This window comes from Perna viridis, chromosome 3 (assembly GCF_037379345.1).
Source record: "Perna viridis isolate PV_CMFRI_1.1 ecotype Kerala chromosome 3, ASM3737934v1, whole genome shotgun sequence".
Taxonomy (NCBI): Eukaryota; Metazoa; Mollusca; class Bivalvia; order Mytilida; family Mytilidae; genus Perna; species Perna viridis.
The window spans coordinates 36,887,004-36,900,563 of NC_142447.1; the positions used below are offsets into that span (position 1 = coordinate 36,887,004).

Here is a 13,560-nt window from a genome sequence, read left to right on the forward strand (position 1 = left end):
TCCTAGAAAAGAAAAGTTACAATCACAGAAATGAATAGAAACTGACATGGCTTCAAATTTAACTCCTAAGGACAACCTCAGTTCATATGAAAACAATACAATAACTCATATTTTAGAATATTGCACATGTTAAGCACGGGTATCGATTGTCTTGTAGTAATCACTCATTAAACGAGGCCCAAAAGAGCTGGAAGAGGTCACATGAAAATATATAAAAAATGTGGCAATACAACAAAGCAATAATTATTAATACAACATAGGTAACTCAAGGGATTCAGTATTCAGGTGTTATTCAAAAGAATTTAAACTAAGGTAAACGACTAAAAAAGGAAATAGATCAACAAACAATCAAAATAACACTGACAATGTAACAGAAAGTTAATGGGCCCAAACTCTACCAAAACTTGGGAGCATAGACTAATAAACCGGCAGGGTAAGCGTCATTTGTTTGTTTGTTCTTGTTTGTTTTTTGTTTTGTTTTTTGTTTTTTGTTTTGTCCTAAAAAAAACTACTGAGTTGCTAATAAAATGTCACAGCCAGGGTAGACGAAAGACAAAACTTTAAGGTAAACTCACACGGTGAACATGTCGATTCTCATGGTGCAGATGAATTCATTACAATCATCCTCGAGTTCATGATGAAGCCCATTACACTTTTGTATAATACATTTGTATTTTCTTACCTTTTATTTGCTTACCTGGCCATAGACTATTTGAGCTATTGCCATCACTTGCCGTCCGTCGTCGTCATCGTTGTTAACAATTTCTTCAAACATCTTCTCTGAAAATACCGAATAGATTTGAATGTAACTTTAGATGATTGTTCCTTAGAGTATCCTGCATAAAATGACCGTTTGGATCTGTTAAAATACATGGCCCTCCTTACTTAACTAGAACACAGTAGACAGACAGCATACAACTTGTTTGGATTTTTCATCGGTTACCAATTGGCCACCGTTACTAAAAAAAACATAGGGGTCATACAGAAGAATTTTGCTTATACCTCGAAAACTGTTAGATTTAACTAAATTCTGACTTGGGTAAAAGTATTCAGCATGATGAGATCTATCCGTGGTTAAATTTTAATGAACATTTGTTGACCCATTTTGGAGTTTTCGCCATTTTTGGACGTTTTTTGCTGTGTTTATGCCCCCGCAACGATAAGTTGGGGGCATATTATTTACTTTATTACTATATTTATTAATTCCGTCCGTAATTCTGTCCGTCCCATAATTTCTCCGCACTATTTTTGAAAATCCTTGAAGATATTGAAATGATTTTTTGTATGCGAGTCTTTCATGATTAGTTACAGATCACAGATCGAGTTAAAGTTTTGTTCCGCTACGCTGCGTTTTACCAAAATTATGGAACTTAAAAAATTCCATGGAAATAACAGTTTTCTGCACTTGTAAACCCTTGAAGATATTGAACTGCTTTTTGGTATGTGAGTCTGTCATGATTAGTTACAAATCGAGTATAAGTTTCAAAATAATGGGCCCTGCACTTTAAAAATTGTATTGAAATAATAAATAATAGTTTTTTCGCTTTTTTTGTAAATGCTTGAAGATATTTGACTGGTTTTTGGCATGCGAGTCTGTCATGATTAGTTACAGATTGAGTTTAAATTTGGTTCAGCTATGCTGCGTTTTACTCAAAAACACATGCGGGGGCATCACTTGTGTCTCACAGACACAATAACACATCTGACAAAGTGCTGTTTTACAATTATGAGATATGATATAGCTGTATGAAGGTTAAAGGCGGGGGCATCACTTTATCTAGTTGATGTTATTACTTTAAAAAAATCTTCTCCTCGGTAACTACTATGCAGAATTCAATGAAAGTTGAAATTTTTGTTTTTAGAGTATCCACAACAGAACGACTTGTTTGAATTTTACCAATTGACCACCGTTACTAAAAAAAAAGAACATAGGGGTCATACAGCAGATTTTTGCATATTTTTCCAAAACCGTTAGCCAATATCTTTCAATTGCTGAAATGATCCTTATTATAAGGCCTACAAATGTCTAAGGGAGTCAAAACTGTCGGACAACCTTTTGTTAGAGTTATTACCCTTAAAAGGCAAAAATTTAACCAGATGAGCGATTAGAGCTCATGGGTGCCTCTTGTTTGCATTGGTTCCTTTTTATCTTTTTAAATGTGTTTATTTGTTGGGGTTTAACGTCCGAGCAGCAATATTTCAGCTATATTCAGACGATGAACATGATAAAATGAACATGAAATGATGATGAAATGAAAAAGGGATGGGATACAAGGACAGTGGGGTCGACAAAATTTGACTGCCACTGGAAATAGGGAGAGGTGGGTAGGGTCGTGCAATTTAGCCTCCTGTGGCGGAGCCCTATGGTTCCTACTCCGGGAGAATACCACAGTAGGGTTCTTTAAACGTGCGAGGAACTTGGCATCTTTCCCCACACGGTGCACTACTATGGTTTGCGGTCAGGTTTTCCGTATTATTGCCTGAGAACCACAGCATGTAACACGCAAGGGGTATCCCATTCCACCACTTGGGGCACACATCCCAGTTGCTCTGTGGGCAGAGCGCCTAGACCCCGGCTATGTTTCTGAGCACTATTTAGTTGCCTTTTACGACAACCTTAGCGCTGCTGAAGGCCTATTCTTTTAACACCCGGACCTGCACGGGGCTCTTTTAAATATGGAAATTGGTCACGTTTTAGTATTCTCAGTACACTTTTTTACTGATGACTAGTCTTGTAGCAACATAACCCTGTTGCAATAAGCCTGGTTAAGCACGGTTCAAAAAGTCAGCGTAGTTTTGGCAAGCTGTAGTAATGTGGCAGTTGTATTACGAAAACTCAATACACAAGTTCTGAAAGAATTTTGCCATATGAATGTGCAGGTGATGATACGGAACGAGAAATCGCCGTGTTTCTTATACATATGCATGTAGTTTGGTCTTGAATTTTCCTTCTTCGTCGATCTCTAAGAGTGTGTCAAGAAAAGAGGCTGACTTCATGGTGTCTGCAGTCTCCTGTGGATGCTATGTATGGAATTCCCGAATCAAAAATTGTTTAAAGACAAAACGTTGTCTATATTGCTGAAAATTACACCCAATATTTCTTTCTATTGCGGCTTCAAGAGCAATATATCGTCCTATAACTTCAATCAAATGTAGACTTATAATCTTATCATAAGAACCTGTTCATCAATGAAAGTTCTACGTCTGTTTTGATGTATTAGCTAAAAACTTCTAATTTTTTTCCTTTCAAAGGCAGTCACAGTATTTGAAGATATTAATAAGCCATATTATATAGATCATTTCAAATACTTAATTTTATTTGTATCTGAATTAGTTTTAAATGCACATTAGCTTATAACTATAAAAAGTATATTTTTAAAGACAATTACTAGGATTATCTAACAACTGGGGACATTTGTAAAACTCTTAAGACCAACAGTTGCAATATTTTACTACCTCTTGTTGCGTGGAAATACGATTATTTGAATAAATATTTTAAAACTGTTTTTTTTACTGAAATAGAATTGATAAAATTGTAGATATATTGAATTTAAATAGGTAGTAAGCTAAAATGCATAAACACTTTTAGCACAATTTTCAAAGGTCTTTAGCTTTTTCATTCTCTTGAGTTGAGGACCACCTAAGATTTCAGATTAAGGTGTATTTATATTCTGATCTTTCACTAAAAGTTTATAACTTTGTAATATATAGATGATAGACAATGAAATCAGAACTATTGCTTGTCCAATCAAGAGTAAACATGTTGAAATAAATAACAGATATGGTGCATCGTTATAGCATGTTTGCCTCTAGTACAGGAGGTCGTCGGGATAATCATATCAAAGAACTGAAAACCGTCAATCACTGCTGAACTCAGAACACGTGATAGAGGAGATATAGTGACGACCAGTTGACTCGGCGTCAGCAAACTGTGTATGCATGGGTTCTGCACCTCACTGTGTGCTGCTGTTTCTGTTTGCTAGCACATTAAATATAAGAAATGCATGAATTACATGTTTGTATCTGCCAAACTAGTATGTTATTCACCACATTACACTGCGCGTTCACGATAAAAAAAATGGCGGAATTATAAAGTGTCTTGCCTTTAAAACCGGTTCATTAGACGTCTTTTAAAAGTTGAAACGAATTTTTAAAACACTAAATACATACATGTATTAATTTATGTACCCGTTTACTGAACTTCATAATTGCACCATATTCATACTTTAGAATATTAATCAATACGAATGCGGCGTTCAGATTATAACACCAGTCCCTTTCCAATTCATTTCTCCAATTAAATAGAGAAACCATTCGACAAGTAAACAGCAATAACAAATTACCATTATTTTCATAGAATTTAATAACTTATCGTGAAAATTATGTAATGTATGGTGGTATGACTTGTAAAGATATTTAAGTTCGAAAGACAGAGATTAACAAGTGTGAACACAAAATAGAAACAGTTGTAATGACTTTAATTTAGTTAAGTTTAGTAATGATAATTGCATATTTTCATCAAATTTGTTTTCGATTTTATAATCAAATTATATGGTGAATTATATCATAGTGCAAGTTATTTGCTTACAGTGAAACTCAGTTGGGAGTAAAATTGTAAAATCAAAAATAGTAATTGTATTTTATGCCAAGAGAACCAAATGTTAATACAAAAATACAAAATATAGTTGGCATACGCGTCATCGACCTTTCCTGCATTATTAGTTTATGGAACTTGAGCAAAAAATGTTTTTTTTTTTAAGAAATAGTTTAACTGATTAAAACATAGATTGTTTTACAATAATATAGGAATAAAAGGCATTTTGTTTTTCGTGATAAGTGACTTAATCACGGTTCATTATTAACCGTGATGAAGCCACTATTTATAACAAAATGTCATATATTCCTTAATGATTGAAAATAATGTTTGTTATCTGAAATATATCCATAATATTACCCAAAAACATTAGTTTTATGGGAACGATTTTATCGTATGACCATCGATCATCATGTTTGTGATTACGGCCCATTCAAAATTTAGCACGTGCATGCGTCAGTTGATGAAGCGATATGATGTAACAGGGGAAAGCTGTCACATCACAAAATTAATTCGCTGTCATTTTTGTAAATTATTATCAAGGATCATTTAAATTCTTCAAAGGTGAGTTTCTATATGTTTGTATACGATTTTGTCAGTTCTCTTGAATATTTAGTCACTCCTGCGTAGTGTAAATTAGATGTAAGAAATACAAAGAATGTTAAACATTGTCAGCTATCTGGTTACTATTCATGTACTATTATTTTATAGTAGTACTTTAAAGTAATTTGTCAACGAGACACGATTAACGTCTGCTGCATATGGTTGTCCCATTCACCTATTTTGTTCTTCAGTGCTAGAACAGACGATTACAGGTAAATGCGAGAATGCAGAAATCTTACTCGTGGCTTTAGAACAGTACAGTATTGATTTTTTCATATCACATCAAGATAAATGTTTACGAGATTAGTGATAATGATGTATATCTATTGCATTTCATTTGTATATGTTTACATAACATTGTTTACAGCATGGTTAACAGTAACAGTCAAAAGTACAAATTTGCCGGTTGTTGCTACGTCACAATAAAACGTAATTTCATTGGCCTTCTGAAAAAGGGATCCTTACGCGGGTAATTGGCGCTTGGTTATGGTAAACATATTTTCTTGTATCAAGTCATTTTGCCGATTCGAACATTATCAACAAGTACACAACGAAGCAATTTTGCTCAAATTACCGATAATATATCAATACCACTATAGTGATTTAGGAGGGGTTGTGCGTTTCAGATCTTCAACATGTTAAACCCTTTGCCACTGGCAAACATAAATTTGTAAATAATACTATCTATTACATGTAAGTCTTATAATACGTATTTAGGAATGTTTTCTTATAAACAGAGATATTCTAAAATTGATCAAAACCGTCGTCTTTAGAAACTACCTCGATTAAACAATGTGGAATGACGAAAGTTGAACCGATAGCGTTTTTAAAACTTACGATTTTCAAAATGATGTTTCATCAATAGAGAATCTACTAATCTCAAAGGTAGCCATACCAATTCGTTTTTTTATCAGTGAAAAACACAATTTTACTATAGACCGGTGGTTTTTGATCATTTTTTACACCGTTTACATCTTTAGGTTTTCCGTATTATAGCCTGACAACCCCAGCATATAACACGCCAGGGGTACCCCATTCCACCACCTGGGGCACACTTCCCAGTAGCTCTGTGGGCAGAACGCCTAGCCCCCTGCTAGGTTTCTGAGCACTATATAGTCGCCTTCTAGGACAAGCTTAGCGCTGCTGCAGGTCTATTCTCTTGACACCCGGACATGCACGGAAAGACAAAGACTAAATGATTTCCATCACGCAGATATGGTTACCATTCAGTAATGTGAAATGCGTCGACCAAGAGAAAACCTTCCGAAGGATGAGGTGGTCGTCTGGATGGACTTTGCCATAAAATACGGATGTCGTTGTAGGAAATACAAAGTGCATATTGGAACGCGACCACTATATCACTTCAAACAAGGGCAGAATACTCAAACCGTCTGGGAGTTAAGTCAGATACTTTGGTTACACACAAGAGGAATACGAGTCATCTGAAAATTGAAGCATTGAAGGAATGACCTTTCAAATGACCAAATGACAAAGATGAACTGTGGGTAAAGTCTGATGATATATTTAACGCTTTTCCGAACCCACCGCAACCATCGGGAAGAACTGGGCGGATTTTTCGAATTCCAGAGAGTGATATCAAGGAAATAGAAAGACTTGAAAACATTAACACTTTACTCACACTTCAGTATCGTTATGCAATTCAATGTATGAACAAATGTCATCTGCAAATTCGAAATCTTCTGTGAAAGATGATTAACTCCAGCGGATGCCCCTTGGGTGGTTATAAGCTGTTTTACCAACCCAGTCTAGTACTATGATGAAAAGGAGGGGAGAGAGAAGGCAGCCTTATCTTACTCCAGTTGTTACCGAGAATGAGTCACTCAATGTTCCTCCATGAATAACCTGGCAGGTAAAATCTTCATAAAGTAGATTTATGACGTTGATAATGTTGTCACTAATTCAGTGTGTTTCAGGATGTTCCATAGCACTTGATGGTCTATGCTATCAAAGGTTTTTTGGAAGTCGACAAAGATTAAATTTAAAGATGTTTGCCATTTAATACTTTGTTCAATAATTATGCGTAACGTTGCTATTTGGTCAACACAATATCTTTCTTGTCTGAAGCCTGCCTGTTCTTCTCTCAGCTGCTTATCTGTCGGTTTTCACTCTGTGAAGAATGATACTAGAGTAGTTTGCTTGGGATCGATGGTAGTGTTATGCCTCTCCACATGTTACATTGAGATTTGTCCCCTTGCTTTGGAATTTTCACAATTAATCCTTTACGCCAATAATCTTGTATCTGTTCTTTGTTCCAAATTTTATTCAGTAATTTGTGTAGGTAAGTCACTGACACATCATCGAGTCCTTTTATAGCTTCTGGTGGAATCATATATATGTCGCTTGCCTTTCCAGTCTTAAGATTTTTTATGGCTTTCAGGAGCTTGGTCTTTGTGCTGTTGGTGGTTCAGATATTCAATGGAGGACCAACCTCAAGCTCTGGTGGATCTACAGGTGGAGGACGATTTAGAACTTGTTTGAAATGTTCCTTCAATCTGTTTAGCTGATCTTCAAGTTTTGTTAGCTTTTTCCCCTGTATGTCTCTAACTGGTGTGTTAGTGGTTGATGTTTTACCACTCAATTGCCTCGTGATGTCAAAGAGAGTTTCCACATGCTGACTCGGCTTCTTTGGCTAGATGTTCAACATAATTTCTTTTTCCCTGCTTACAGCTGGTCTTTACATCCTTATCTTTAGCTCTATATTGGTCTACTCTTTCCTTTAATTTTTGCCTCTCTTCACCTTTTTGCCGAAGCATCTTCAGACATCCATTTTTTTACGTTTTGGTTGAAGATAGCTCATAGTTTCTTCACATGATTGTAGAATTGAGTCTCTTGTAATTTCCCAAACTGGATCAATATTGGTGTCATCCTTCTGTGGGTTTTCCAGGACACTAACCGTTTTGTAGGGTTATGCGGTATTTTGCAGAAACTTTTGGGTCTTTGAAAAGTTGGGCATTAAATTTCTTTCTGATATTTCCATTTGATTTTGTAGGTAGAAGTTTTAGTTTTATAAGGTGGGATAGCGCACTGAAAAACCTGGTTAAACACACTTCTCATTTTGAAATGCCCGGACCAAGTCAGAACCATATCAATGGTTTACAACTCCAGTTTTACCCTGGTATTGCCATTTGTAATACTGGCTTTCCCTTTCACTACTGTCTACACCAGAAGTGGGTAAGGCCTGGCAATTCAGCCTCCCGTAGTGAAGCCAAGGCCCCTACTATTGTCGAATACCACTCTAAGTTTCTAAACAGTGCGACGTACGTACAATTTTCTCAACACGATGCACCACAATGGTTTGCAGTCAGGTTTTCCGTTTTAAGGCCAGACGAATCCAGCATGAAGCGTGCCAGGGGTGTCCCATTCCACCATCTCGTTCGCAAACCAAGTTGCTATGCCATTTGAAGGCAATTTGGTAGCTTAATGCTGGTGTGGGCTCATTCTTTTGACACCCGAACGACCCGTTCTTCCCTTCCATTTTATAGAATTCTCTTTCAGCAAGGATATGATAAACTTTCAAAGTAGAGTTAACTTTTCTGACAATGCTTTATTCACTCTCTGAACTGTGTTCAGGTTAAACCATAAATTGATTGAGAATTTATTTCTCTATACAATCACCATGCTTTTCCAGGTTCCAATAAAAGTTATCAAAATTGCATTTTATATTTATTTTTGAACATGTAGGTATATCGCATATTTAGTGATGTAATTTTAAATTGTATTGTCATTTCATATTCAGTAAGGTTATCTCATTCGGATATTAGTTAAGGACAATTTGGTAAGAACATTTTAGTTATATCCCTGGTAAGTAAATTCATATTTGGTTAAATCGATTATGATGCTGCTAGGTATATTATGTACTTTCAGTCACAAAGTAGGTTATCAGAGTTAGCATATGGTATAATAATTTTGACTACTTAGTAAACTACATTCTTTATATTAATTTGCGTTTCTCTATCTAATACAGACCCGTTTTTAACCACACGTTTAATGATCTTTACACAGACTGTGATGCCCTAAACGTGAACAATTTGCAAATTGATGACAGATTCCAATCAATTTTTGCACCACTGATGCCAGAAAGGGGAGTCGTATTTTACATTGTGAGGAAATTCATTGCTATTATTATATATTGATAACTATAATCTACAAAAACACGTTCAGTTTTAATCAAAGAAATATCAAATAACGATCGTCTGGAGAGTTATTAAAAATTATTAAGTGTGTCGTCAGTGAATTGCGAAGAGAAAACAGCCATATCAACATGACGGATAGCGTATTTTTCTGCCAACCGTAATTTTAAATCGAAAAATATATTTAGAAAAAAATATCCATTTGTAATGAATCCTTAATTATAAAGGGTAGAAAACAGATTGATATTACTTACAATCATACATTGTTGTATTTTGTTTCTGCTTTTAATTTTGTTCAATTCTTAGTACATGTAGATGTATGAATATGTATGAAATTTCTCCCATGTCATTATCTAATGAATATGTATTCAGTTTCTTTGATTCTCCCTTGTCATCATTTAATGCCTCAAAGAACTGTTGCTCTTATTGATCACATTTCTGGACAAATAAAATACGTTAGATCCTAAGCAACGCATCAGTAGTTGGGCTACATTCGCATGCTGACTGATTGGAAATTTTGATAGGACAAAATTAATATTTAAAAACTAATCAACGGAACAAGCGATATTAAAAGGGTCAAAAGGATTGTTGATTTTTTCAAGGGATTTTTTATTATTCTTTAGGTCGAACGTTTACATAGAACAATATGACAACTAACAATGATAGTTATAAATTTATCAACTTGGATGAAAAAGTAGAGATTCCTACAATGTTCGAACAAAGCAAAGGACTAGACTCTGCGTTTGACCTTCCAGAAAGTTTGAACAGTAGTGCTGGTGATTTAGCTGAGGTGCATATAGGATATATTGTGAGCTTCACAATTGCTTTCTTTATAATCGGAATTATAGGAGTTCTTGGAAACATGATGGTCATATTTGTCATTTTTCATGATACAAAAATGAGAAAGTCTCTGACAAACATGTTAATAGTTAATCTAGCCATTGCTGACACTATCATCTTAGTTTTCGGAATTCCAGAGATAGTTCAGTTTATGTTGAATCGAGGTTGGATACTTGGTGAGGTGATGTGTAAGATACAGCGCTCCGTGCTAGTCATGGCCTTGTATGTATCGGTACTGACTCTGGTGGCATTATGTATCGAAAGGTAAGAATGTTCAAATTACTAAGAAGTTTACATAACGTATCATTTTTATGTTAAAAAAGTTCTTGACATTTTTTTTCTGAAAGAAATAACGTCATAAAAACTCACGGTTTTCTTAAAGTCAGCTATAAAACGTGTTCTTTTCCTCGGTTTCTTTTTTTTAAATGTAATAAAGAAATGGAGAGCCAACGATGGGTGTGACAAACACGAAGACAACAGGCAAGGAACACTGAATACATATAAACTTAAAACAACAAAAAGATTATATAAAAAAAAACAAACAGCACGGATCCCAATAAAACCTGGAATAAAGAAACATGTTAAAAAGCTAGCGTCTTGCTTTGATCTTGATGTAAAAGCATACTATAATGTTTTTTGTAAATATTTGCCACATATGAATCCGGTAGTTGAAAAGATTTATTCAACAGGTCTCCGTCTCGAAATATACCTTCCATAAACACTCGATTTCGCATTAAATGCTGCGGTAGAAAACAATTAGCAATGTAAAATTAATTCACAACAATTGAAAGACATTTGACCCGCACCATAAAACAATTCTTAACAAGTAACTGATGTAAAACGTAAATCTATTGTCATAGATCTTGTGTATATCAAAGATATTAACTTCAGAGTTTTTGTTTGTTTGAGATTTTCTTTATTTTATAAATACTTCACCAAATTAGCTATGCTATTCAAAGATAAAAAAATCAGTATAAAATGTAGCTCGAATATTAACTTTTAAATTTGAATAAAAACTTTTTTTTTTATAGCTTGTCAAAGTAAAAAAATAAACGTACCTCAAATAACATATACAGAACTAACATTTAAGTCGAAACTAAAATTCATACGATTGCGCTTCACATTTTGTGTGTTGCAAAATAACAGAACTCATTATATACTATCCGTGTAACATCATTCTTATTCTTAGCCAAGTGCCTTTTACTTGGAACAGTAAAGTAGCAGTCTTTTTACAAATCATGCAAATATATGATACACCCAAAAAAGGCTACATATTTTTATTTTTGTTTTTAAGTTGCTTTATAGGTCTAATGAAATATATAATTATTCATTCCAATCTGTCTGCTCTTAGGAGATAATTCACATTGAAAATCTCATAGTTATTGTTTTTGCCCCGTTTTTTATTATTATTAAGTCGCCAAAACAAAGTATTGCGACTTATTGTTTTTAATCCGTTTCTTCTTCTTCTTATTATTATTATTATCATTATCATTATACTTATTCTGCACGTAAAGATGTCCTGGCGATTTCTCAGAGACAGTTTATTCCATTCATACAAAACTCAAGCATGCTCATGGGATGTGCAAGCTACTTCCGGAATTTCAAAATGACTGTGGATTTCAAAATGGCCGCCTAACCAAATCCGAAAATATGAAAAAAAGAATCTATAAAATTAGTGGAACTCATAAATTAAATGTTTTTGTTTGTTGGGGTTTAACGTCCGAGTAGCGATATTTCAGCTATATTCAGACGATGAACATGAAATGGATGATAAAATGAACATGAAATGAAAAAAAAAGGATGGGACACAAGGACAATAGGGTCGACAAATTTTGATTGCCACTGGAAAAAGGGGGGATGGGTAAAGTCGGACAATTTAGCCTCCTGTAGCGAGCGCAAAGGTTCCTACTCCTATCGAATACCACAGCAGGGTTCTTTAACGTGAGAGGAACGTGGCATCTTTCCCAACACGGTGCACCACTATGGTTTGCGGTCAGGTTTTCCGTATTATAGCCTGACAACCCCAGCATGTAACACGCCAGGGGTACCCCATTCAACCACCTGGGGCACACATCCCAATTGCTCTGTGGGCAGAGCGCCTAGCCCCCGGTTAGGTTTCTGAGCACCATTTAGTCGCCTTATACGACAAGCTTAGCGCTGCTGCAGGCCTATTCTTTTAACACCCGGACCTTCACGGGGCCATAAATTAAATGAACATAACTCAGTTTTCCTTTCCTCGTTTGTCTACCCCAGACTTGACTTTTTATGAGCAACACGGCGGATGTTTCTAGAAAAGCAGAGGATGCTTACCCTACCGGTGCACCTGGTCCATGCTCTTAGTTTTTAGTGGAGTCCGAGTTGCTCATTTACTTTTGTTACTTTGTATGTATGATTTTAGTTACTTTATGTTCTTTGTTGTGTATGTCTGTTTTCCATGTCTGGTCTTTGTCCCTGGAATACATTCTTTTGATTACCGCTATAACCTTGGTTCCCTTGATTACTCTTTCAGAACGCTGTTCTTGACTTGCTGACATCAAAGGCTTAAACAATTTTTTTTTTCAAAATGGTCGCAAAAATCGGCAAAATTTAAACATTGTTCGATTTCAATGAAAATTTGGTATCTAAAAATCAAGCATGCTCATGGGGTGTGCATGCTACTTCCGGAATTTCAAAATGGCTGCCGATTTCAAAATGGCCGCCATAACAAAACCCGAAAAAGATGAAAAAAATTCTGTAAAATTAGCGGAGCTCATTGACTTGCTGACATCATTGGCGTAAAGAAAAATGTTTAAGAAAGCCGCCATTTTTTTCAAAATCGGCAACATTTCAACACTGTTCGATTTCAATGATTTCAATTTCTAGAGTTAACGTGAAATTCTAAATTCAATTCCCGTCAGATTTTATCAGGAAGCCGCCATTTTGTTTTCAAAATGGCCATCAAAACTAGCAAAATGTCAACATTGTTGGATTTTAATGAAAATTGATTTCTAAGATAAACATTGCATTCCTAATTCAATGGCGGCTTCAAAATTGAAGTAAACCCGACCATTTTCCGGTTTTGGCGACTTTACTTTTGTATTTTGCTTGCAAACACAGTATCACTTGTTTCTATTGTGTTTTTGGTGTCATTTACAGAAATATCTCCCTTAATTTTGCATTCTACAGGTCATTCTATGTATTTTTTTTACTTAACAAGAACAAAGGTTATATGAAAATCCACAGATTAATTTCTGTTAACTATAACATTTCAAACAAAATATCAAAAATAAAAATTTGTTGGTTCTCCAACCTTGAATCACATTTTGCATGAATCGTAGCTAAAGTACTAATTAATACGAACAACCGATTTTCGTGAGCATTATATTAAGACAT

General features: G+C 35.0%; 1 protein-coding gene and 1 long non-coding RNA gene across 3 annotated transcripts in view; one reads left to right on the plus strand and one right to left on the minus strand.

Moving 5' to 3' along the window:
• LOC148622102 (uncharacterized) overlaps positions 1-13,560 on the minus strand; it is a 43,951-nt gene that overhangs the window by 19,242 nt on the left and 11,149 nt on the right. The window contains exon 2 of the long non-coding RNA XR_015920865.1: positions 698-780. This is a non-coding gene — a long non-coding RNA (uncharacterized LOC148622102). The remainder of the gene's footprint in view (positions 1-697; positions 781-13,560) is intronic.
• The window catches only part of LOC148622103 (neuropeptide receptor 15-like), a 33,286-nt gene continuing 24,782 nt past the window's right edge, over positions 5,057-13,560 (plus strand). The window contains exons 1-2 of one of the 2 annotated variants that reach the window (XM_088574030.1): positions 5,057-5,158; positions 9,972-10,452. In XM_088574030.1, coding sequence (XP_088430156.1) covers positions 9,995-10,452 — 458 coding nt within the window. In that variant the 5' untranslated portion in view covers positions 5,057-5,158; positions 9,972-9,994. Of the gene's footprint in view, positions 5,159-9,845; positions 10,453-13,560 lie in introns of those variants that run through there. The other variant, XM_088574031.1, reaches the window with a different exon arrangement.